This window comes from Taudactylus pleione, unplaced genomic scaffold, assembly GCF_031769625.1.
Source record: "Taudactylus pleione unplaced genomic scaffold, aTauple2 ptg000547l, whole genome shotgun sequence".
Lineage (NCBI taxonomy): Eukaryota > Metazoa > Chordata > Amphibia > Anura > Myobatrachidae > Taudactylus > Taudactylus pleione.
In genome coordinates, this window is record NW_028284949.1 from 1607967 (window position 1) to 1635552 (window position 27586).

The following is a 27586-nucleotide window of genomic DNA, read 5'->3' on the forward strand; positions in this document are numbered from 1 at the left end:
AGACCCCCGGCTCGCTTCTTCACCACGGGTCTCCCATCAGACCGGAACAAGGCTACGGAGCTGCGGAAGGTATTGCACACTATGCTCCAGGCTGGAGTTATAGTGGCTGTTCCATTCTCCCAGAGGGGCCAGGGTTTCTATTCAAATCTATTTTTGGTACAGAAACCCAATGGGTCATATCGTCCGATTCTCAACCTCAAAGCACTCAACAAGTCTTTGCGGGTCCCGAAGTTTCGGATGGAGACCCTACGGTCCATCATTCTGGTGCTGGAACCTGGGGACTACTTGGTGTCATTGGACATACAGGACGCTTACCTGCATGTCCCTATTCTTTTGCGCCATCAACAGTTCCTCAGGTTTGCAATCCGCAGCGACCACTTCCAGTTTTGGGCGTTACCTTTTGGCCTGGCAACAGCACCACGTGTTTTCACCAAGGTGATGGCGGTCATGGCGGCTTCTCTGCGACTGCAGGGAGTCCGCATGTTGCCGTATTTGGACGACCTGTTATTGGTGGCAGGATCTCCAGAGCTTCTGTTACGCCACTTGGACCTGACCATTGCACTGCTGCAACGGCACGGCTGGCTAATCAACTGGCAGAAGTCCACTCTAATCCCGTCTCGGAGGATTCTGCATCTTGGAGCCTTATTGGACTCGGGACAGCAAAGGATCTTCGTGACGGAGGACAAGATCTCTGCTTTACAGTCAAGGGTGCGCAGTTGCCTGCACAGCCGCCGGGTGTCCTTACACTCGGCGATGAGGTTACTGGGCTCCATGGTGTCGGTGTTCGACATGGTGGAATACGCCCAGTTTCACTCCAGACCTCTGCAGCACCTGATCCTGTCCAAGTGGAACGGGCTGCCTCAGTCTCTGAAGTCCCAGACGATTGTGCTCACCCAGGAGGTTCGCCTGTCCCTTGCGTGGTGGTTACAGACGACCCACCTCAACAAGGGACGTCCGTTCTGGGTTCCAAATTGGGTCCTGTTGACAACGGACGCCAGTCTTCGGGGCTGGGGAGCAGTTTCGGGTCCACACTTGTTCCAGGGCAGGTGGACGCCGACAGAAGCGGAGCTTCCAATAAATATCTTGGAACTCCGTGCGGTCTTCAATGCTCTCCAGCAGGCACAGCGGTTTCTCCAGGGTCGCCCAGTGCAGGTCCAGTCGGACAACGCTACCACCGTGGCCTACATAAACAGGCAAGGAGGAACTCGCAGTCGGGCGGCTCTCGTAGAGGTCTCTCGGATCCTGGTTTGGGCGGAGCGCAATCTTCCGGCCATATCAGCGGTCTTCATCCCGGGAGTGCTAAATTGGGAGGCGGACTTTCTAAGTCGCCAGGACGTTCATCCGGGGGAATGGTCCCTGCACCCGGACGTTTTTCAACTACTGGTGGACAGGTGGGGTCTTCCAGAAATCTACCTCATGGCGTCCCGGCACAACAACAAGTTGCCGGTGTACGGGTCTTGCACAAGAGACGAAGGGGCGTCTCTGGTGGATGCTCTGTCCGTCCGGTGGACGTTCCGGTTCGCATACCTGTTCCCTCCGGTCTCCCTTCTTCCACGGGTAATCCGGAAATTCAAACAGGAAGGAGGGACGCTCCTGTTGATAGCTCCCGCGTGGCCCAGACGGCACTGGTTCTCAGACCTTCAGGGTCTGTCCGTGGACAGTCCTCTGCGGTTGCCGCTACGACCGGACCTTCTGTCTCAGGGTCCTTGCCTTCACCCGGACCTGACTCGGCTGTCTTTGACGGCGTGGCTGTTGAGACGGCCATGCTGAGGTCCCGGGGGTTTTCCAGCTCTGTGGTGCGTACCATGTTACGAGCTCGGAAACCGTCTTCCGCGAGGATATACCATCGCGTGTGGCATACGTTCTTCCAGTGGTGTCGACCGAGAGGTTATGCACCGCGGGAGTTTCGTCTGTCTCGGATTCTCGCCTTCCTGCAAGCGGGACTAGATCCTGGGCTTCGCCTTGCTTCTTTGAAGGTACAGGTTTCGGCCCTATCTGTCTGGTTTCACCGTAGGATTGCTACAATCCCGGATGTGCGCACCTTTATGCAGGGTGTTCTCCGCATTCAGCCGCCCTTTGTTCCACCTGTGGCGCCTTGGGATTTGGCTGTGGTCCTGAGGGCTCTCCAAGGACCGCCGTTTGAACCACTGGGCTCAGTGGATCTTAAATGGCTAACAGCTAAGACTGTTTTCCTTCTGGCCATTGCTTCGGCCAGACGTGTTTCTGAGTTAGGGGCTCTTTCTTGTAGACCCCCTTTCTTGGTTTTTTATGGGAACAGGGCAGTGCTCCGCACTCGGCCCGAGTTTCTTCCCAAAGTTGTTTCCCAGTTTCATGTTAACGAGGAAATAGTTGTTCCGGCCTTTAACTCACCGGGTCTTTCCGTGGGTGAGGCCTCTTTGGATGTTGTGCGGGCCTTAAGGACTTATGTTGACCGCACTTCTTCGTTTAGGAAGTCGGACGCTTTGTTTGTCCTCTATGGCTTCCGTAAAAAGGGTTGGCCTGCTTCAAAGCAAACTTTGGCAGCCTGGATCCGTATGGCTATTTCTGAAGCTTATCTTCATGAAGGCTTACCGGTCCCTCCTTCTCTGAAGGCTCATTCCACTAGGTCTGTGGGTCCTTCGTGGGCAGCTCGACGTGGTGCCTCGGCAGTTCAGATCTGCAAGGCTGCTACGTGGTCCTCTGTCCATACCTTCGTGAGGTATTACAGGTTTGACACCTTCGCCTCTCAGGATGCTTCCTTCGGGCGGCGGATTCTCCTTTCTGCACAGGAGCGTCCCCACCCTTAAAGGATACTGCTTTGGGACATCCCCAAGGTATCCTGTGGATACCCTATGGACCCTGAAGTAGAAAATATGAGATATGGTAAGAACTTACCCTTGTTATCTCTATTTCTACGAAGTCCATAGGGTTCCACAGGACTCCCGCCCTGTCGCACCTGTGCTGCAGATGGGCTTTGCTCTGGTCACCGGTTTTCCGTCTCCCTCTGGTGAGAATGTGATTCTTGTATGTGTCCAGATCTTTGTTCTCTCTCTTCCTTCTCCTCCTCCGGCCTATGGCTTGGTAACTAACTGAGGTGCCTTGGCCCGGGGGCGGGGTATAGGAGGGGGACCTAGTGCATCCTGGGAGGCTGAAAGCTTAACTCTTTGGTGCCCTGCGACTGACGTCACACCTATACCCCAAGGTATCCTGTGGAACCCTATGGACTTCGTAGAAATAGAGATAACAAGGGTAAGTTCTTACCATATCTTATATTATTTCAATATAAAACTATTTTAATGAAAACTCTAGTCCCTTCGCTTCAAAACAAGACCAACATGAAAGTTCTACCACAATTAGAAGCAAAGTTATTATTCGCTTTAGTTGACCTTGCAAGTATACATTTTTTTCGTCATGTTTGCAACCCTGTAGCATGAACACCGTGTATCACTGAGGGCTAAAATTTTACATGCCAAAGTTACTTTATGCCATCTACCGTTTTACCAAATTTTACGAAAATCTGAGACGGTCGGGTTGAAAAGTTACTTTTTCTGTGATGATTTGGCATGATCCTTTATAGATACAATAGTATAACAGTCTTACAGCCGGCAGCTCCTGCTACCCTCAGTGAGCGGCTGTTCTCAGTCCTGTTTTCTTCCAGCTCCATCATCTTACTGTTTGCACTACTACGTCCAAAGCAGGTGATTCTTCTATGGGTGCCGACCATAGACAGAGGACATTAAATATTGGGCCCACTGAGAATTGTAGGAGAGGGCTATATGCATTCCACTTTCCTGTATATGGGAAATGGTTACATAGAAGATGGGGGTTGTCCTTATACATTACACTGTTATATTTATTGAACAATTATAACCCCCCCAAAGAAAAAAAAAAATAATAACTCCAAATAGGTGTCTTTTTTTTATTTCACTTTTCAATGTTGTCTCTCTCAATACACAGGATTACACAGTGGTTAAGAAGGCACCAATCAGATGTGCCTCCATCATGGTGCCTCCACCTCACTCACTGATACATGAGAGACACAATGACCAGAAGATCCTCAAACTCACCAACAAGATCATTCAGCTGCTGACTGGAGAGGTGACTGCTGGGAATGGGACATTATACAGTAACACCAGGGGATGTGTCTGGGTGATGACTGTATCATTGTGTGTGTGTGTCAGGTTCCTATAAGGTGTCAGGATGTCACTGTCTATGTCTCCATGCAGGAGTGGGAGTATATAGAGGAACACAAGGGTCTGTACAAGGACGTGATGATGAAGAATCACCGGCCCCTCACATCACTGGGTAAGAGGAGAATATCATTTATTGTACAGGAGAGAGCAGATATGGGGGCCCCCTATATACACACATCATTTGATAATCATATATATACAATGTAATCAGTCACTGTGTGTCTTCTACAGATGGAGCCAGTACCAGAAATTTCTCAGAGAGATGTCCCTGTCCTCTTTATTCACAGAATTGTACAGCGGAGAATCACAGGATCCCACAGGTTCATCAGGTAGATGGGATTTAGTGTCTTGACAATATACTATATTGACGTTTTACTATTGTTACGGTTCTCCCACGGTTGTGTAAGACCTCTAGAGCCAACAAGAGGATCTTCCACCAATAACAGCCACCCGTTGTTCCCTTAGTGATTTATACTCACACCGGTACTTGGGTGGCCACTTGGATTTAAGCCTCCAGTAGTAGAGGCTTACACAACCGACGAGATGAGATACCGCAGGACTACTGACTAGAAACAAGGCAGCACTGAGGAGTGGCAGTTCTTCCACTACTGGAAATAGCTGGAGTGAGGCTGCAGGCAGATGATACTAGAACAAATGTAAAGAACAAGGTACACTAGCAATGGCAGATGGTGATGATCTCAGATACGTTTTGAGACTACGTTGCAGCTAGATCGCCAGGCTTGAAACGGGAAGACATCCAATACAAGCTGTGGAGCAGGAGTGACCCGGACAGTGATACTGCAGAATTTACAGACAAGGACTAGACAGGCAAGATAACCGATGCGGCAGGCCCGGGTTACAGACTATGACAGAAGAGACAGGAAATGCAGTATAATATGACTGGGTCACTGGCTGAAATAACAGACTAAGGTTCAAGGTGCGGCCTTCAGGACAGAGGTGCGACAGGAACAATACGATGCGGCCTTGAGGGCTGAGGTGCACCAGGAACAACACGTTGCAGCCTTAAGGGCCGAGGTGCAACAGGAACAGCACGGTGTGGCCTTGAAGGCTGAGGTGTGGCCTTGAGTGCCGAGGTACACCAGGAACAACATGGTGCGGCCTTGAGGGCCGAGGTACGACAAGACACTGACTGAGAAGACAGGTGAGCATATGCACGGCTGGAACACATGCTGGAGGCAGTGAGGTAGAGAACACTGCTGACTTCAATTGGCTGGACACAGACTGGCACAGCTTAACTGGTCTGTGGTATGGAAATGCCATGGGCAGCGGAGAGGTAAGCCACGGCTGCAGAAGTCAGTGCTCTGGGAAGTCCCAACAGAAAGGACGTGAGCAGATGGAACCACAGCAGATGACACAGGCAATTTCTGATCAGGCAGACAGGCACAGGACACAGGAGAGATAATCTCAGAATACAGGAGCTGCAGAACAAGGTAAGATCGGCTAACAGTCAGGCTTCTGAACACAGGGACAAACACATACTCTGGAAATCAGGCAATATCAACGTCAGAAAGTGTAGGGCTGGCTGTAATTTATGAGAAGCAGGAACCAATCAGAGTAATCCCTGCAGAAAGCCTCTCTAATCACAGGATAGTATAGAACTGAACTCTACACACAAACTTACAGGCAGGAATGCAGCAATGAGCTGCACACAGAGGGCCTGATTCAGACCCGCTCGCGAGCGCTGAGCGCTCGCAAGCGGGTGGATGTTGGCCCAGTGCGCATGCACACGACGGAGGCGGCTCCGTCGTGCGCATGCGCGAGACCCGGATAGCGACAGGCAAACTTTAGCTCCGGGTCTCGCACCAAAGGGGGCGTGCTGTCGATGTTGAGTGACAGCACACCCCCTTTGGCGGGCGTGCCGGGGGCGTGCCTGCCCAGACGGAGGCGTTCCCATGGGAACGCCTACCGTCTGGGGCCGGCCCCATTGACATCACAAGTGATGTCAGTGGAAGTGCCTTCGGCTCTGATAGAGCCGAAAGCACTCCAGGGCTTGCGGCAACGAGACCCTACCACAAGGGTCTCGTCGTAAGCCCGATGGTCGCGATGGTCTTGACCATCGCGACCATCTTCCTGGCCGCTAGCTATAGCTGTGGAACTGCTAGAACCGGAATCAAGACATGTTGCAGTATCCCAGTCGCTTAATATGGCCGGGACCTGCCACCAAGATGATCCTCTGCAGCGGATCATAACAACTAAATGATCTGTAGAGTAGCTGTGTGTATCTTATACACTGATATTAATCTATTTAGTCTCAAGTAATGACATCAGACATTGTTAAAGAGTTATTTTGGGGGGTTTTAGGGTGAAGAGCTGACAAATAATAAATCGGAAGATTCAGAGAAGGAAGAAGAGACGTATGTGACTGATAATAAGGCAGAAGATACAGAGGGAGAAGAAGAGACGTATGTGACTGATATAAAAGCAGAATATTCAGAGGGAGAAGAAGAGAAATATGTGACTGATATTAAGGCAGAAGGTACACGGGGTGAAGAAAAGACGTATCTGAGGGGAGATTGGTATTGTAAGGAGGAGGAGATCCCTACAGATATCAGCACATGTGAGTAATAAAGAACAGAACAGTCACATATTCTCCTTGTTCAGCCACTACAACAATCTCTTATCCTACACCCTCCTGTGTCAGTACAAACTAATGAGGAAAATATATCTGGCCATTGGGGAAGTCAGGATCCATCAGCCCATATTAGTCTCCTGCTCTCCTCCTCCCATCATGTCACTGTGTGTTACCAGCCCAGAGATCTGACCAGTCTCCTCTCCATACTCTCTGGTGTAACTCATACATCAGGAGCCATCAGTCCCTATTATACTCCTGCTCTCCCCCTCACATCATGTCAGTGTATGTTACCAGCCCAGAGATCTGACCAGTCTCCTCTCCATACTCTCTGGTGTATCTCATACATCAGGAGCCATCAGCCCCTATTATACTACTGCTCTCCCCCTCACATCATGTCATTGTATGTTACCAGCTCAGAGATCTAACCAGTCTCCTCTCCATACTCTCTGGTGTATCTCATACATCAGGAGCCATCAGCCCCTATTATACTCCTGCTCTCCCCCTCACATCATGTCACTGTGTGTTACCAGCCCAGAGATCTGACCAGTCTCCTCCCCACACTCTCTGGTGTATCTCATACATCAGGAGCCATCAGCCCCTGTTATACTCCTGCTCTCCCCCCTCACATCATGTCACTGTGTGTTACCAGCCAAGAGATCTGACCAGTCTCCTCCCCATACTCTCTGGTGTCTCTCATACATCAGGAGCCATCAGCCCCTATTATACTCCTGCTCTCCCCCCTCACATCATGTCACTGTGTGTTACCAGCCCAGAGATCTGACCAGTCTCCTTCCCACACTCTCTGGTGTATCTCATACATCAGTACAAGGGATGTCGCCACAGTGATTCCATCACTGATCAATGGTATGAGACCACATGTGACATTACCCATGATCCTTTCTGTTCATTACCACATGTGACATTCTTTAAATTCCTTGTGTAATGATAAACAAACTTAATTCTTAATATATTTTAACGCTGCAATACCAAAGCAAAGTAGCAGGTGTTTCCCTTCTCCGTAAGATCTATACCGAAGCTTCCTCCTGAATTAGTAGCTGGTCTCCGGAGTACTGACTGCCCTGTGGTTGACCAGAAGGAGATATTGTGGCTTTCAGCTGCTAACTATGGGCCTGATTGTGAGTGGCACGCAAGTGCAAATTTAGGGCGTGACTTAGACCTACTCGCTAGATGCAGCCGCTCACTCCCAGCTTATGGAAATTCAGCTAAGTGACGTCAAGGCAGCCGCTCGCACGGCAAGGCATAAGCACGCCCACTATGTCTTGGCGAGCGATCACTTATGTCATCTCCAAGAAGTATATACATCCATCGGTACATCGGGAACCATCGGAACTGACAGCAGCGCTTGCGGTTGACTGTACCCTACCGCAAGCACTGCGAGCAGTTCAGTGTAAAAATCAACCAGGTGACGTGTACTATGACACTGCCTGTTAATTATGCACGCCTCTGAAACGGCGTTGAAACACTCTGGCAATCCTGTGTCCGCAACTCCACTCCCCCGTTACTACTGCCCTGCCCCTGTTATCACCCACAAACGACCTCTCCTGTCACTCATTCCACTGAGTTGGCAGGGCGAGCGAGCACATTTCCGATCGCTCGTACTAGTTTGCGCACTGCGAACTACACGCATGCGGACAGTAGCGAACATCGTCTGCAACGAGCGGCCGCTTGCTAGCGAGTGGGTCTGAATCTGGTCCTTAGTTGCTTCTCTGAATTTTTTACAAGCTATGTATTGCATCTCGGCCCGTATGTACAACTCTGAGTAACTACGAGTCATTTGGGCACATCTCGCTCACATCTGACCTGCGACTTAATGGGAGTTAGTGGGTGCCAACTATGCAGTAACTGTGTGTTCACTCGTGGGCCAACTAATGTAGTTTAGTTGTGTAGATGCAAGTGCGAGGTATTTTAAGTTGTGCCTACGGCCATTCCAGGCCATTCTCAGTCGGATGTTCATCTAGCGTGGGGTAGGTATGAACACCATTACATGTGGTGGGGACAGAGCATTCGCAAGACATGTCCAACTTAGAATACTGGCTGATTGCGGTAGGCAGCAGGAATTGCAGCTACTTTGAGGCCCTATGTGTCTACTAGGACTTTCTGCTAATTTAGCTCATGTCTATTCAGCCTTGAAGGAGCCAGTGATTGTGTGTGGGGGTGTCTGGATGGCCATTGTGGTTGGTCAGCTGACTAATGAGGGTACCTGTCATAAGATGCTAGCTGAGCATTATGTATGCTCAGGAACTGAGCATACTCACCATTGTCTTCATTTTTATCTGTACAGCAAGCATATGTAGTGTGTATATAGTTTATAATTCTACAGGTCTAAATCTTTTGAACTCAATTATAGTATAAATGCTTCCTCCTCAATTTAAAAAAAAAGTTTATTTCCATATATTTCTTTTCCTTCCAGCAGGTGGACACAGAGGCAGGAATACCTCGGAGGGATGTCTAAATTTGCTATCAGATGTTACATTAGAAGAGAAGAACATCGCACAGGAATCTGCAGGAGAAATTCCCATTACCCCAATTATACACCCAGTACATCACCGTGCAGATATATCACCTGATCCCTCTACACATGAGGAGTGTCCCAATAATTCAGATGTTGGTGCACTTAGTACAGTACATGCAGATGCTGCAGTCTTTCCCTGTTCTGAAATTGATAAATGCTTTAATAATCAGTCAGTTTTTATTAGACAGAAAAAACAATATCAATGCCCTGAGTGTGGTAAATGTTTTACAAAGAATTCACATCTTGTTCCACACATAAGAAGTCATACAGGTGAGAAACCATTTCCATGTCTTGAGTGTAGGAAATGTTATAGATTTAAAGCAGATCTTGTTATACATCAGAGAAGCCACACAGGTGAGAAGCCATTTCCATGCTCTGAGTGTGGGAAATGTTTTACAAATAAATCATATCTTGTTACACATCAGAGAAGTCACACAGGTGAGAGGCTGTTGCCATGTTCTGAGTGTGGGAAATGTTTTACACAGAAATCAAATCTTCTTACACATCAGAGAAGTCACACAGGTGAGAAACCATTTCCATGCTCTGAGTGTAGGAAATGTTTTACATTTAAATCAAATCTTATTACACATCAGAAAACTCACACGAGATGAAACCAATATCCGTGAGCTGACCGATATGAATTAGTGTTGCAGCAATCCATATTTTTTAAAAGTCATTGATATTAATGATTACAATTCAGTTACAGAGTGTGCTCTCCCATATCCGTTACGAAAGGCAAATCAAAACTTGAAATTTGCATTAATTATAAAAACATTCAGCCAGGGGATGTTGAAAGCTGCTCCCAATCTCAATATAAAACACTGATGCATAGAATAAACAGTAATTGAGAGAGCTATTGCCTCTGTTGTGAGTAAATGTATAATGTATAGAGTTATAAATTTAGACCTAATAAACATGAATGTGGTTACAAAGACATACAAAACAAATTGTTAACTCTTTTGGTGAAAAATTTATAAAATGACCAGTTGCTTTAAAATGGGAGAAGCAATACTGTCCCTATCTCACCCTATTATGATTTTGTGTTGTTTGTCATGCCTTCTGCAATGCTCTGCAGATCTTCAAAGGTCTTCTCTGGTTCTTCCGTGGCTGATGGCTTTAACTCGGGCTTGCAAATTTTATCTGCAATGGGGAGCCGATGGGCGGTTATGGTTGTATCTCTCCCCGGTACACACTGAGAATGCTGGATCAGGCAGTGTGCGTCCTTGTGTCCTCTCTGCACTTCTGATCCTGTTCCGAGCAGGGGCCAGATATTCCAGATAGTGTCAATCGGTGGCAGAAGTATAGTGTTGTTAATTAAACACTGGTCACTCATAATCGGTTTCTTTAGTACGTCCAGTGTTTCATGAACATGAGTCCTCCCCATTGCAGTGACCATTCGCAAGTGGGAATTTAGGACATCAGCTCTGGAAGAACCAGAAAACAAATATTAAATAAAGAAAAAATGTGCGGGATCTTCCCGCAGTATATTTTCCTGGGGTGAAGAATTGGAATGGCCACTATCTCAGCAGACAGAACCTACATTTGGGCAATTCCATCTGATGTTTTCCACCAGCTAGTTAACAAATGGTGTCAGCTAGATATATGATAGTGTCCAGCTGTTAGTCAATGCTGTGATGGTCTGTTGGTATTATCCCCATCATCTCTGGCTACACCCGAACTTGCTTGGGAGTCTGACTTCCCTTTAGGTAATGTAACTTAGGGGAAAAAATTGATCCTACAAGTCAACATGCTCCATCCGCATCACCATCCAGGAGAATTCCAGCTCGACAAACTGTACCTTAACACAACAAACTGTGCCGGAGAGAATGCGGCCTAATCACCATCTACCATTTTTGTTGGACATGTCCAACAAAGAGATCACAAGCCAAATATGGTGGGATGTAGTCAGCATCCCAGCTGACAGGATCAGACGGTCTAAATACCGGTGCCAGAATCCCGACAGCAGTCAGAATCCCGGCTCCAGAATACTGACTACCATCATCTTAAAGGTAAGTATCGTAGGTTAGGGTGCCGTGAGGGGGGAGGTTAAGTTTAGGCATTAGGGGGGAGGTTAAGCATCAAAGAGGGAGGGTTAGGGTAGCTCCAAGTGTAGGTATGCTAACCCTGTTTGGATTTTGACAACCGGGATCCCATACCCAACCCAAATATGGTTTATCTCTAAAATGGTGTACATTTCCCTGCTTGGCTGGACTCATAATATACTATTGACTTTAGACCTTGCACCCTAACACACCTTCCCCGACTTTACTAGCCTTCAATCCCGCATTTCCCTTCCACATAGCATTTTGTTTACCAATAACGACATTGTTGCCAGTGAATTGTAGCCCCTGACACTGTTACCTCCAGCTCTCCTATGGAATCACTATGTCGTCATCAATCCTGCAAGGTCCTAATTTCTAGAGTTTATTATCTATGACTATCTCATAAGCAACCCCTAAAGGAGGTGCATGAGCCTGCTCGGAAACGAGACCTAGGTGAGACTTTTGACCTCCCAGGAATTGTCAAAAATTAGATCAGAGATAACCGATAACTCTATTTCCGTGTGCGCATTAAAGATAACTCCACCAAGTTATAATATTGCTGGTGTTTGGTCCCCATCCGGCTTTACTCTATTTCTTATCTCTTCCGATTTACAGTATGTTGGAGCTTATGTGGCCAGCGAGGTTCCCTACTGCACATCTAAGGGTATATTTATTAATGGTAGATCTTAATTAATGAAATCGATGTAAAAAAAAAACGAAGCAAAATGTCTTCATCAAGTTCCATAGGGTCCACAGGAGTTACCTTGTTGTATGTGGTTGGAGTGATCCAGGCTGTGTATCCCAGGATGCCTTGGTCCTCCCCATATACCCCGGCCACAGGCAAGTCAGTTTTTTCGTTTGGTGCGGCAGGATTCAGTCGCACCTTTAGAACAGGATACTGCTCAGGCAGCCCCAAGCTGTACTTTTATGACTTATTTATATTTATTCCAGAGCAAGCATCGCTAGGCGTCCTAATGGATGCCTGTGCTGCTGCTCCATCTACCCCTGCCGGCGCCGCAACACCAGTAACTGACCTGGTGAATTCAGCGGGTTACAGCAGAGCTTGCTGGAGCCCGGGACTGCAGCTGGATCACGGGGTCGACAGGTAAGGCGATTCTCCCACCCACAGGGAATCGCATGCGTCAGTCCATGCTTCTGGTGGTGGGAGACACGACGGAAGCTGCTGTAGTTAGGGACCGGAGCCAGCCGCTTCTCCACTAGACCACTGGGGCCCTATTGTCTGGGGCTAGGGATTAGCAGCGGCTGACAGCAAATGCTCAGGCCAGTGTACCCGATAGGTTGATGCATCCTAGGGGAGGTAGGCTCTCCCCCGACAGCCCCTCCCCCAACCCAGAAGCCGATCCATCAAAGGTTTTCCCGCGTCTGGGTTGCTCCTACCCTCGGTATTTGAGATGCCCAGGGACCACTATCAGTGCTCTGCTGCATCTGCTGGTCTCGAGGTTTGGGTCCAGTCTCCCTGTATACCTCTTTCTCAGAGGCCGGGTTATACAGAGCTCAAGATCCTACCAAACCTTGTGTTTGGGTAGTATTGCTTATGCATTGAATGTGACTTATGCTAGTTCTGCTGTGTTAATATGCTGCCTTTGTTATTAAATTAATTATTGCGATCACTGCTATTTCTCTTCAACCCTCTGCTACAGGTGTGTGGGCTTTTTCTTTTGTTTTTCACATTTTCTTAGATATTTGTGAAGGCTGTCACATTGCATGGTCACCTTTATGTTTATTTAATTATGTATAAAGGGTAAGGGAAACAGGAGGCTGAGGTCCCTGTGCTGATTTCATGTAAATTTGGTTTGGCGGGCTTGTCCACTCAGGATTTCATACAGGATGGTTTGTGTGCTCTTTGTTATAAAGAACCACCAGCCTGCTTTGTTTATGCCCCCTATACATCCTTCCTGGTTGGATGTTTATGCCCACTCAAGTCTGCATTACAGAAAATTCTGCAAGCAAACAGATCGGTAGCTACTAAAGCTCGGAGGCGAATGGTATCATCCTATCAGTCTGCCCAGCTTGTAGATTCTGATGCATGTTTGGAAGAGGTAGAAGATGCACAGGGTTCTTCTCAGGAGTCTGTCTCAGGAGAGGAGGACCATCCTTCAACAGTGAATGTCCCTTCCTTGGTAAGGGCGGTCAAATCTTTTTTTAAATATAGAAAGTGAAAAGCCAGCATCTAGACCTAAGGCTCTGGTGTTTAAACACCAGAAGGTGGTTAAGGCCGAGTTTCTTAAATCTGAGCAGCACTCGGAACTTATGGGGGAAGCATGGACACTCCTGATAAATGGTTCCATGTTGCAAAGAGATTAGCATCTTTGTACCCCCTCCCACATGGCGAATGTACTAAGTGGGAAATCCCTCCTACTGTGGATGCACATGTGGCACATTTAGTCAGAAGCTCTGCATTGCCTATACCATTTGCATCTTCCTTTAAGGATCCCACAGATAGAAGACTTGAAACCTGTCTTAAATTTTTTTTCATTGCCCGGAGCTGTAACCCGCCCGGCTAGGGCCACGGCCTGGGTATCTAAGGCCATTGAAGAGTGGACCGAAGCATTGGAAGACACTACCAGATGCTGCCAGAGAACAGCTGACATATCTCCCTTATACGGGAAGCAGCCACTTATTTGGGTGAAGCTACAATAGACACAGGTCTCCTGGCTTCTTAGGCTCTAGCTACTTTGGTTGTTGCTCACAGAGCCCTTTGGTTAAGGTACTGAAAAGCAGACGCGGGATCCAAGAAGGCTCTGGAATCCCTGCCTTATGCTGGAGACATACTAATTGGAACAGAATTGGATAAAATTGTGCCTACTCTGGCAGCCTCAAAATCTGCATGTCTACCATCAACAGCTACCTCTAAGCCTAGCCGTCCTCTTTTTGGTCCTTTCACCCTCAGGGAAAGGCAAAAGGACAGCATTTCAACAGAGAAACCAGTTATCACAGGACCAAGCCACAATCTAAGACATCTTGGTTGGTCAGTCGTCCAGCTTCTAAGCCAGACGACAAACCCTCTGCCTGATGGGGCGGGCCTCCTCCTGGGGAATCCCAGGTTGGGAGGCCAACTTCTTCAGTTGGCGGATGCCTTGCATCAGACAACAACAAACGCTTGGGTCTGAGAAGTGGTCTCTCAGGGGTATGCCCTTTCCGGTGGCATCCTCCAGAATTTTTTCTCTACAACTCCCCCATAAGACTCTACCATGGCCTTGGCCCTTCAAGAAGCCATTCACTCCCTGTTGTGTTTAGGGGTGATTAATACCGTTTTCTTCAGCTCAACAAGGAAGGAGTTATTATTCCAACCTGTTTTTAATTCAGAAGCCCAATGGGTCTCAGCGTCTTATTCTAAATCTGAAGTACCTCAACAGATTTATCCATGTACCCAATTATTCTGGCAATGGAACCTGGCGATTTTATGGTGTCCCTGGACATTGAGGATGCGTATCTATCCATCCCATAATAGGTTTCTGCGGTTTGCTGTTCTGCAGCAACATTACCAATTTCAGCCACTGCCTTTTGTCTGTCAATGGCCCCTCGGGTCTTTACCAAGGTAATAGCAGTTAGGACGGCCCACCTCAGTCATCAGGCAGTCAGATTTCTGCCATAACTGGACAATCTCCTTATATTGGCACAGTCTCTAGCTGTATTACAACACCATCTCCAACTGACCATTGCATGCCTACAAAGGCATGGCTGGATCATTAATTGGAAAATGTCTTCTTTTTCTCCAATACAGCGGATGGTACATCTGGGTGCACTCTTGTATTCTCTGGCACAAAGGGTAGAGTATTTCTGCCAAGGGACAAGATTTTGGCCCTACAATTGCGTGTGTGCAAATGGCTAGAATCCCTTTTGTTGGAATATGAATCTCCTATAGACCATCCCTATAAAAAATCTTTGATATAGAGGGGTGGCATGAAGGTAGAAAACAATTTAGAAAGAAATCCAATTTTTTTTCCGACACAATATAGAAGTAAACAAATGATATTTTTTTATAAAAAAAAACACTGGATGACTTAAACTCTCTTTGTTTTAAAGGAGCAAAAATGCTTTAAATACAAAAATAACTTATCTGTGAAGGAGAGGAAGGCATTGAAAAGCTTAGGTCAGGACCCCTCCCTTGTCATTAAGCCTGCATACAAGGGGGTTTTGTTATACAGGATGCTAAAGACTACCTACTTGAGGCTAAATGACAACTTAATTATGCATCCACTTATAGGATATTACAGACTAATCCAACAATTTAATTTATGACTAGTTTGAAGGATCTGGTGAATAAAGCATCTATGGAAGGTTTATTGTCAATTAATTAATTTTTTTTATATATATTATCACCAAAATCCATAAATCACTCACTTCACCTCCTGGATGTCCTATAATTTCAGGTGTAGGGTCCCTCACAGCAAATCTTTCACATTTTGTTGATTATGTTTTACAACCTTATGCATCCTCACTACGTTCCCATATTAAAGATACCACCACGTTTTTGAATTATATGTCTCAAATTAAGTGGAAGACTCATATGTTTTTGTCACTTGCGATGTGCAGTCTCTTTATTCTAATATCCCTCATGATAAGGGTCTGTAGGCAGTAAAAAATCATCTGGAAACCTCAGGAGAACTCTCTGTGGGGCTGCGTAATTTTGTCCTTGAATCAATACACTTTATTTTGTCACATTATTTTATTTTTGATCACATTTATTATTTAGAGACACTTGTGTTGGCCATGGGGACGAGGTTCGTGCCGAGCTTCACCAACATATATATGGGCGCGTTCGAGGATACGCACATATAGGGGAGGAACTCGGGCGCGGACCTCATCTTCTATGGCCTATACATACTGACTTTTTTTTCATTATTGATGGGGATGCACCTAATTTTCTTTTACACTTCACCGATTCAGTGAATAATGATTTTAATTTGACATTTACCAGTTCATTAGAGTTGAATAACATTTCATTTTAGATATTTCTTTGTCTATAGATGATGGTAACATCATCTCTAAGACATATAGGAAGGAGGTAGTTAATTATAATATTTTACATTTCACCAGTTCCCATCACAAGCCATGGGTCAATAATATCCCTCGGGGCCAACTTAAACGGATACGGAGGAACTGTACGGAGAACACAACTTTTGCAATGCAAGCAAATGAATTGATAGAGAGCTTTGAAACAAGAGGCTACCCAGACTCCCTTTTAGAAGCGGCTATTGTAGAGACCAGAAGTATAAATAGGGAAGACCTTCTAGCCCACAATACGAAGGTTAATACCCCTCTGGATCAACCCTGTTTCATCTCCAAATATAATGTAGCCTTCTTCAGACGGATAACACTCTTAAAACTTGCATCTTTAGAAAATCGGACACTTTGAAAGACCAGCTAGCACTGAGTCTTTTCACAGATAAGAGTAAAAAGGATGTGGACTCCGTCAGTTCCTCCCTCTCTTGGCTCCCAGTAAAACCTAAGGGATTTTATAAATGTGGCTCCTCATTCTGCATTACATGCTCGTTTATTAAAAATAATGCACACTTTTTTACATCTTCTAGTGGCAGGGCCGGATTAATGGGGGGGCGACAGGGACAGTCGTCCCTGTGCCCCCCACACGTGAAGGGCACAGGGACTATTTTCACATCGGAAACATTTTCATTGTTGTGCAGTGTATATTGTCTCCCCTAACTTTTCTCTGAAGAACCAGAGAACAAGAAAAAAGATTAAGCGCTCAATACCCAATGCAAGGATATAGACAATTATCAATAAGAAAAATTCTAATCTATAGCAGCTGTCAAGAATAGGTATATGCTCTTGTACCTATAAAAAGACAAAAATTAACAAAAAATCGACAGTGCTAACAGACTAGTAATTTAATAATAACATAAATAATGTAAATAAAATTAAATACATATATAATAGATATAAATTAAAAAACAATTCATGTAAGAATAACCAACAACTGGCCGGTATTGATAAATATATAAAAATAAAGTCCCAAAGAAAACAGGTTACTGGAGCTCAATGTAGATTTCTATAGTGTGATTCAGAAATAGATGCAAAATTATTATTAAATGTCCTTTTGCATATATATATTATTTACATCCCTTCCGTTTTGAGGGAAAAAATAAAACAACTCCAGCAGCAATTTTGGTAATGCTTTAAAATGTCAGTCAAGCAAAAAAAAGGAAAGTCGTTTAGCTTGATTAGAGAATGCTTATGTTAGTGGTGAAGTCAGCAGGCAGTTAAGTCAAGCAAAAGCAGCAGTCTTGTTGCATGCAAACAGGGATCCAGCAAATACGGTAGATATGCAGCTCAGATTAGAAACTGAGGGTAATGCAGTCATTAGTTGGTCATTTGTTAGTTTATGCCAGCATGATTGAATGAGATGATTTTAACAACATGCAGCAAAAGACCTTAATTCACATTAGTGGACATACAGGCGCCAGCAAACATCAATCCACTGTTTATTTAAAGCCTGTACTCACAGTTCTCCCGGGATATTAAGCAGGCAAATTCCAACCGGCTGATTGACTTAATTGTATAGTCTCTTTACGCGTTTCTCCACCTTATCCCTCAGTAGCTTCCTCAGAAGTAAACCTTGCTGCATGTTGCTAAAATCATCTCATTCAATCATGCGGGCATAAACTAACAAATGACCAACTAATGACTGCATTACCCTCAGTTGCCTCAACTGGGAAGCGGACTTCCTTAGTCACCAGAACATACACACCAGAGAATAGGCTCTCCATCTGGCTGTCTTTCAGCTTCTGGTGGACAAATGGGGACTACCAGATGTAGACTTCATTGCATTACGTCACAGCCACAAAGTCCCTAGGTACAGGTCCAGGACCAGAGATCCCTCAGCCACCTTTGTGGACGTCCTGTCAGTGAAATGGGACTTCAAGCTGGCGTATCTTTTTCCTCCGATCTCCCTCCTCCCAAGGGTCTCAAGCTAGAATGCGGCACAGTGATACTGATAGCGCCTGCTTAGCCCAGGCGCCAATAGTTCACTGACCGGAGTCTCTCCATAGACACTCCATTTCCTCTTCCTCTATTGCCGGATCTGTTAGCGCAGGGTCTCTGCCTGCATCCGGACCTACCTCATCTGTCTTTGATGGCGTGGCTCTTGAGTCTTCCATCTTAAGAGCCAAAGGTTTCACTAGCTCTGTTATTCAGATGATGCTTAGGGCACGAAAGCCTTTCTCTGCCCTCATCTATTACAGAGTTTGGCGCACTTTTTTTAATGGTGTTCCCGCAGAGACTATGACCCTACAGTTTTTAGGGTTTCCCGGGTTCTTGCTTTTCTCCAGACTGGGTTAGACAATGGTCACCATCTTGCCCCCCTGAAAGTACAAGTGTCTGTGCTGTCAGTTTGGTTCCAGCGAAGAATTGCTCCTCTACCAGATGTTAGAACTTTATTACAGGGTGTTCTCCACCTTCAACCAACTTTTGTCCCTCCGGTGACACCATAGGGATTTATCTTTGATTCTTAGAGCTCTACAGGCCCCCCCTTTGAACCACTGGACTCATTGGTTCTCGACTGGTTGACAGCGAAGACAATTTTTCTCTTCACTATCTCCTCAGCTCGCAGAGTCTCTGATTTGGCAGCGGTCTTGTGTCTCTCCCCATATGTTACTTTTCACCAGGATAGAGCTGTCCTCCATACACGGGCAGGTTACCTTGCAAAGGTAGTATCCCGTTTTCATGTGAATTAAGAAATTGTGGTTCCAGCCATCCAGTCTTCAGACCTTTCTGTAGGTGAAGCCTCCCTGGATGTGGTTTGTGCTTTCCGTATCTACGTGGATCGTACCTACTCTTTTAGAAAATCAGATGCTCTTTTTGTGTTATATGGATTTCACAAGAGAAAAATTGTTCAAGGAAAAACAAAACAGAAACTCTTATGAGTGCACTCTCATAGTTTGACAAGTCATAGGGAAATAAAATTATAACTTTTAATTAGAACTGCTGTCTAAATAAAATAGACTTACATAGACATTACAAAGCATACAGATCAAAACATTATAAAAAGGAATTTAAAAATATAATTCTAATCTCTACATATCTTATATCTTCAAATACCTTTTTAGAATTTTTTGATATGTTTGCTTTGTAATGTCTATGTAAGTCTATTTTATTTAGGCAGCAGTTCTAATTAAAAGTTATATTTTATTTTGCTATGACTTTTCAGACTATGAGAGTGCACTCAAAGAGCTTCTGTTTTGTTCTTCCATGAACAATTTTTCTCTTGTGGCACTTTGAATAACTCTGAGTAGCACCACCACCCATTCTAATTAAGGTTGCAATACTGTAAATGGTACAGAGGTGGCATTATTAGTTGGTATCATATTCTCAATATATGACTTAAATTGTACTTAATCTGATTCAGTGTAACCAGTGCGGAGGATACCCCCTTCCCCCATTTTCCTCCTTTTTTGCTAAGCTAATAAACCGTCTCTGGCTCGATGGCTGCGCATTACTATTTTTCGGGCTTACTTGCAGCCTGATCTCCCTGTCCCAAACACGGCGACAGCACATTCTACTCGGTCTGTAGGACCATCATGGGCATTTAGACATGGCGCCTACTTTTGCCTCTCAGGATGCTTACCTTTGGGGAGCGGATTCTCCTTTCTGATCAGGATAGTTCCCACCCATAAGGGAACTGCTTTAGGACATTCCCAATGTAACTCCTGTAGACCCTATGGAACCTGATAACTTTTTCTATTAGGTCCACAGGGCACCCACCCTGATGTACCTGGCCTCACTGGGTAATCTTTTCTCTGGGGTTCATGGATTCCCTCTTTGTGAATGTTTCTGTGTACGTTGTCCTTCCTTCTCCTCTTTCCTTCTCCTGCCTTGGGCTTGTTACAAAACTGACTTGCTTGTGGCCAGGGTATATGGGGAGGAGGACCGAGGCATCCTGGGATTCACAACTTTACTGTTTGGTGCATGGATCACTCCAACCACATACCCCAAGGTAACTTCTGTGGACCTTATGGACCTCATAGAAAAAGAGTTATCAAGGTTAAGTCTACCATAACTCATATTTTCTCTGTTAGTAATGTGCGATTTAGACCCAGAAACACAACATCAATTTAGAGTGAGTAAAATCGACCTTTAGCAAATTACAATTTACTATCCCAGGATGTCTCTAGTCACCGCTTATTGCCTAATCTGCCTATTATCTCACTGTAAGCTGATGCTTTACTGTGTATGTTCCAAACATACTTGTTTTAGTCTTTGTTATATCCTTCAAAACCTAAATAAATAAAACAATTTACAGTTACAGACTGAAGAACAGCCCCAAGGCAGCAGTTACTGCTTATTTTTGCTTAGACCCTCCGGAATATGTGAACAGATACAGTATAAGCATCTGCTGCTTGTGGGCCTGTAACTGAATAGGCTTAATATTGGACTTGTTACATTGTTTGCCGGAGTCACCTATCTTGGACTGTACTTGGGGCCTGATTCAGAGCTGCACGCTAGGCTGCGTTTGCACGCTGCTGGATGATTTTTGCTATGTGCGCATGCGTAATAGACGCAGTGTTCGTGCACTAACCAGTCATTGCGATCGGGAAACGATCGCTCGGAATACACAGAAGGCCCACTAGTTTGAGTGACAGAATGTGCCATTTGTGGGTGGTGAAAGGTCCATGAAAACGGGGGAGTGGTTGTGTGAACGCAGGCATGCCTGAGCGTCAAAATGGCGTTTCTAAGGTGTGCATAATTAAGAAGGCACATCATTGTACACGTCACCTGGCTATTTAAAACACAGCAGCGCTTGCGGTAGGGTAGGGTCAACCACAAGCGCTGTGTATGCCTCCGATGGTTCTCGATGTTACCGATTGTTATATACACTTCCTGGAGATGACGTGTGCTGCGAAGGGAAAGTGGGCATCATAAGACTGGCTTGCGATCGCACTGCCAGCGCACGCTAAGAAGTAGTGGGCATCCTAATGTCTTGCCATGCAATCACAGCTTTTGCATATATTTAGCATCTGACGGCTGCGTGCGAACGCATCTAGTGAGCAGGTCTGAATCGACCCCTGAGATCAATCTCTTATGGACTGAACATGTTTCTCCATTGCATCCAGATAGCTGCAGTTTTTGGATATTCAGTGGATAACCCGACAGCCTACCACCTGGTATACCAACTTTAAAAGTACTGTTACAGACTGCTTCAATATATATGGTAATATACCACTGCTAAATATGGAATTTTATGGCGTAAGTGTCCATATAATAGGTCCTCTTATAATATCCAGTGTAGTGACAAGTCAAGACGAGCCATTGTGTGTTGTTTTATTAGATTTTATCATAATTATTTTATTTTTTGATGTTTCAATACATTTGTACATTATTATTATAATACTTATCCGTCCTTTATATTGATTTTTAGCAACAGCGCTGGTGATTTTATTTATTTGCTGTAACTGAATAGCTCCGTGTACTTTACTTGGGAGAGCAGATCGTGCAACTCAGCCCGCGGCTAATTGTATCTGCCCATAAGTGCTCAGTGTGTGCTAAAATAAGTGACAATGCCTGTAAGGAAATATAAAACTGCAGTTGCAGGGTCTCGTTTTCCACAGCAATTAATGTACTTTTTAGCCCTTATGTTTCCCTGTCCATAGGCCGGTTGTATTCATCTGTCATCGTGATCAGGCCACAAAGGAAGTACCCATAAAAAAAATGTAACATCTCAGTGAAAAATCACCTTAAGGTTTAAATTCCACCTCCACAGGGGACACTCAGGACTTAAACCAATAACCCTGTCATTGTTCCTTTATTTGCTTCCTATTGTTCCTCTCTGGATGTTAACAGACATCACGGAGCCAGACCCATCAGGAGGACATCTGGCAGCGGTAGAAGGGAGGGACATCATAATAGACCCAACCAATCACCATGGGAATTTGGTACAGTAGGTTTTAAAGGAGGTCACTCTGATCATCTCATGTTATGCACCTTTTACACCGACATAAAAATCCCGGGTTGATGCACGTGGACACCAATCAACCCAGGATTTTTGTCAGTGTAAATGGATTCACCGGGGATCCAACTCAGGTAGCTTGTAGGGTTGGCCACGGGTCGTTCCTGTGCCACCCTGCATTTGAAATGGTGCGATCCAGGTCATGATGACCCGGATTGTGCCGCCTGATTGGCCGGCTTCAATGGTGCTTGGAGATTACATCACCTCCAAGTGTCCACTGCAATACCGGGAGAGCTGGGTAACTGCAGACCCAGCTTCGGTGTGAACGGTGCTGACTCAGGAATATCCTGGGACAGCACCGCAGTATGAAAGAGGTCTGTTACGGGTCTGATCCAGGTTGGAACAGTGGGCCTGATTCAGAGCCGGACGCTCTGACCAGTGCGCTCGCTCTGAATCAGGGCCCTCCTACCTAAACTTGGAGCGGCCTCTTGGACGTCCATGATGATGGTCGCGATGGTCAAGACCATCGCGACCATCGGGCCTGCGGTAGGGTCTCGGTGACCGCAAGCCCTGGAGTGATTTTGGTTCTATCAGAGCCAAAATTACTCCCACTGACATCACTAGTGATGTCAGTGGGGCCGGACCTAGACGGTAGGCGTTCCCATGGGAATGCCTCCGTCTGGCAGCCACGCCCACCAAAGGGTGCGTGCTGTCAATCAACATCGACAGCACGCCCCCTTTGGTGCGAGACCGGGAGTGACGGCTTCCCCGTCGCTCCCCGGGTCTCGCGCATGCGCACGACGGACCTCCCTCCGTCGTGCGCATGCGCACTAGGGCACCATCGAGTGGCCCTGATTCAGAGCCGGACACTCTGACAGAGCGCTCGCTCTGAATCAGGGCCGTCCTTCTGAATTTTTAGAGTGACCTCCTGGCCGCTCGTACAGCTGTGGGTGACCACCCACAGCTATAGCGAGCGGCCAGGAAGATGGTCGCGATGGTCAAGACCATCGGGCTTGCGACGAGACCCTTGTGGTAGGGTGTCGTTGCCGCAAGCCCTGGAGTGCTTTTGGCTCTATCAGAGCCGAAAGCACTCACACTGACATCACTTGTGATGTCAGTGGGGCCGGCCCCAGACGGTAGGCGTTCCCATGGGAACGCCTCCGTCTGGCCAGCCACGCCCACCAAAGGGGGCATGCTGTCACTCACCATCGACAGCATGCCCCCTTTGTAGCGAGACCCATAGCGAGGGCTTGCCCGTCGCTATCCGGGTCTCGCGCATGCGCATGATGGAGCCGGGTCCGTCGTGCGCACTGGGCCAACATCGACCCGCTCGCGAGTGGGTCTGAATTAGGCCCAGTGTTCCAATTCCCGGGTCAGAACCGGCACTTTGGTGTAAAAGTGGTATAAGTCACTGACTTTGTCTAAGGGGTACTACTCTGCCAGGGTACCTCTCTACTTTTGTTGGAGAGCATGTGGTTCAAAAAGCACTATGGAGTTTATTTACTAAAGTGCAGGTTTTTAGAAGTGGAGATGTTGCCCATAGCAACCAATTAGACTCTGCTTAGCATTCTTCTAGCACCTTCTAGAAGATAATAGCTAGAATCTGATTGGTTGCTATGGGCAACAACTCCACTTCTAAAAACCAACACTTCAATAAATATATACCTATGTCTCATATGTGGTGGTGTTGTCCCAAAATAGTTTCTCTTTGGACAGAACTGCAGCAACTAATGGGAACTGTAACCTGAGACATGAGTCAGTACAACCTCTCCTAATCCCTATTAATGTGCGATATTCCGAATACTCCTAAATATATCCTAGACCCTATTACACCCATATTAAGTGCCCCCTAATATGCCAGAGCTCCTCATGCCCTTTTATGCTTCCAGCCCAGTCGCAAAGCTTTCCTTCAGCTGTCTAAGGGGGAACTACTGTAGGCTCAACAACATTAGTCTCCAGTGCCAGCACCGTGGCTGAAACATTCCAAGGAGGTGGGGCAGGCTGGAGGAGGAGCAGAGAGGGCTGGGCCTGCAGTTAGTGATGTCACTGGCATCGTGTCATGGGATTTCACGGTTGTCTGGGATTAGCGAGCAAGGGAATCCCGAACAGGTGGTATGGCGTACTACAGGACAAACCACGGGCCGCACGTATCACATGCTGGCTGTTGGCGGACACTGATCAACCAACCCAGGTCCTGCTTCTCCTTGTTGCAATACAAATGATACATTAGGGACAAACAGGTGGCAGTCATTATTTCCCAGTAGTGTCTCATAGAAGGTAAAACATAGACCTCTTGTGTCCCCCAAAGCACAGGAATTAGGGATCCTGTACATCGATGACGATTTCCCGACCATGTCCCTGAGAGCGCTGCTCCTGTGCCAGGTGCGAAGGTGTCACATTAATAAGAGGTAAAACACAGAACATTTACTACTTTTATCCCAATGCTACCATGGCAGTAATTCAGTACCATACACGGGTTGTACAAGAGACTTTAAACCACCAAAGAGCTAGTGACCAGGAAGCATTGTTCTAATGCAAGCCTTAAGTTTAGGAAAGGAATTTTTACTCACAGCTGTTCCAAAATACAATGAGATGAGACTGTGAGGGGTGTACAATAATGTACAAATAAATACTTTTCTGATGAGAAGTAAAACTTTATTGAATTATGGCACCCTAGAGTGAATCCCTTGCACCCCTAGGCCAAACATTTATTGAGAAATTCAGCAAGTAACTTGTGCTCCACGATCATCCATAGGGTCAGTTATGAGGTGGTGGGCAGGGCTGTGCTCCCCAATCGTCCATAGGGCCAGTTATGAGGTGGTGGGCAGGGTTGTGCTCCCCGATCATCAATAGGGTTAGTTATGTGGTGGTGGGCAGGGTTGTGCTTCCTGACCATCCTTAGGGTCAGTTATGTGGTGGTGGGCAGGGCTGTACTTCCCGGTCATCCTTAGGCTGTTATATTGTAGTGGGCAGGGTTGTGCTTCCCGGTCATCCTTAGGGTCAGTTATGTGGTGGGCAGGGTTGTACTTCCCGGTCATCCTCAGGGTCAATTATGTGGTGGTGGGCAGGGCTGTGCTACCTGGTCATCCTTAGGCTGTTACATTGTAGTGGGCAGGGTTGTGCTTCCCAGTCATCCTTAGCGTCAGTTATGTGGTGGTGGGCAGGGTTGTGCTTCCCGGTCATCCTTAGGGTCAGTTATGTGGTGGTGGGCAGGGTTGTGCTTCCCGGTCATCATTAGGGTCCGGTATGTGGTGGTCAGGGTTGCACTTGTTTGTCCACATATTTTAAGATTGCAGTGACCAATACTGGCTTTGCGCATTACATTGACCAAAAATAATTTGATTTGGTCCTGGACCACCAACCCATGGCACCCCTGTAAGTGCCCAGTGCCACACTGTTTCGAGATCATTGCCATAACCAATTGGCATAAATTGTTTCTAGCAGTATTATTGCGGTTCACAATATAATTTACAATAAATATCCAAATAAATCATATTCATTCAGTCCACTGGTGTAGTTATTAAATATATTTTATCTAGGGATGGACATCGATGGTCTGTTTGCCGACCATCGATGTTTTTCTTCCAATGTTAAGTGTTTTTACCATTTGATGGCATCATTCCGATGTTTGCTGCCATCAAATGGTGATCATTCAATGGTGTTGCTCTGGTGTCTTATTTTCTTTAACTTTTAAAAGCTCTGCCTCCCATGGCTGCTGTGTGCTGTGTCTCCTGCCTCTGATAAACTTCCTGGCTCATGCTGCTGGGATCCTTAGAGGCTGTCTCTCACTGCCTCAGATCTGGAACTCCCACCCCTCTCTGGTAGCTGATTTGCTCTCACTGTCTCAGAGAGCCTATCAGTGTGCAGCCCTGGCCCTGCAGCTGCTGTCACTCACAGACACACACAGAGGGACAGCTAAAAACATTTTTAACAGCAGAGATGGGGGAATGATTTCTCTGCTAGTGCTGTAAGAGGTTAGTTTTCTGTGTGTTATAAGTATATTTATTAATGTTTTTACACTTCACTTTCTTGTTGCTTGTTTAAGTGCCCACAGCAGCAGCAGCATGGCAGTATTTCCCATTCTCTTCCTCACCCTAAATCAGCTCTGCCTGCCTGTGCCTTGCCTGGGTTTTTTTTTTTTTACTTTGTGTCTGAGCCCCTCCCCTAATCCCACCCCTTTACTATTCATATTAATAGTTTTCACCATTAAATGCTTTTGATGCGATGGTTAGTTACCATCACATCGAAAGATTCAGTGGTGGAAGCACTGCCATAATATGATGGTGGGCTTCCGATGTCCATCCCTAATTTTATCTTATTTTTTGGCTTCACATATAACTGTGCAAGGAGCTTGGCTGTGAATATATCCTTTATTTAAATATAAATGACAGTAATGTAGGATGAGAAATGTAATTCTGGCATTACATTTGTACTACATAGATATATATTTGTGCAACAAAGCGATCATCGGTTGTCAGATATCACATTATCCCAAAAGGATTTAGAATAGCTCAGTATACAGTACAGAAGCAAATAACGGCACTATTTCAGCCTAGGGATTGGTACCCCCAATCCCGGGATTTTCAGGATTAAAATGCACGGCTTGTCTCAGAGCTGTCCTCAGGGGCAGCGCTGAGCACTAGTTCCTTCGGCTCAGATGCTGCCGCCAATCTTCCTACAGCTGTGCGGCACTATAGAAGTCACGCTGCGCAGCCGTACACACCCCCATCATCTTGTACACACGCCCGCACTGGTGTCTCTGTGTTGTGGACAGCCAGCATTGATTAACTCAATCCTGGAATTGAAAAAATGAGGCGGGATTGGTCACAGTCAATAAAGTAAGATATACAATGGTTCATTATGCACAATAGTAAGGAAATATAAATAGGATTTCTAATGGCACAATGAACCAATAAAGTATTGTTTGTCTCTGTTCAATTCTTATGATAATATTGTATTCATAAGCTTATTATAACTAATTTTACCACCTTGTAACTTCGGTATGTAGTCAGGAAGCAGACGGTCGAAATGCTGACCGCCGGCTTCCCAACTGTCATATCCCGACAAGTAACTAATGATATGCATCGAGATCCGACGCCTATCATCCCTACGTCGGGATCCTGAAGCCCGGCATACCGAATGAAGGTGAGCCAGGCGGCATGTGTGGACAGCCGCGTGGAGGGGGAGGGGCTCCTGAGGGGAACTTAGAGTTAGGCACCGTTAGGTTAAGAGAGCGGGGGGGTAGGTTTAGGCACTTACGGGGGAGGTTAGGCATCCCTAAAGGAGGGTTAGGGGGGGAGGGGAGAGGGTTAGAAATACTTA

The 27586-nt window shown here is 46.2% G+C and overlaps 1 protein-coding gene across 1 annotated transcript in view; it reads left to right on the plus strand.

Moving 5' to 3' along the window:
- Positions 1-27586, plus strand: part of LOC148500739 (uncharacterized) — a 163541-nt gene that overhangs the window by 82465 nt on the left and 53490 nt on the right. Inside the window, 5 exon segments of the mRNA XM_088451428.1 lie at positions 3937-4077; positions 4206-4284; positions 4404-4501; positions 6495-6750; positions 9197-9920. Coding sequence (XP_088307554.1) covers positions 3937-4077; positions 4206-4284; positions 4404-4501; positions 6495-6750; positions 9197-9920 — 1298 coding nt within the window.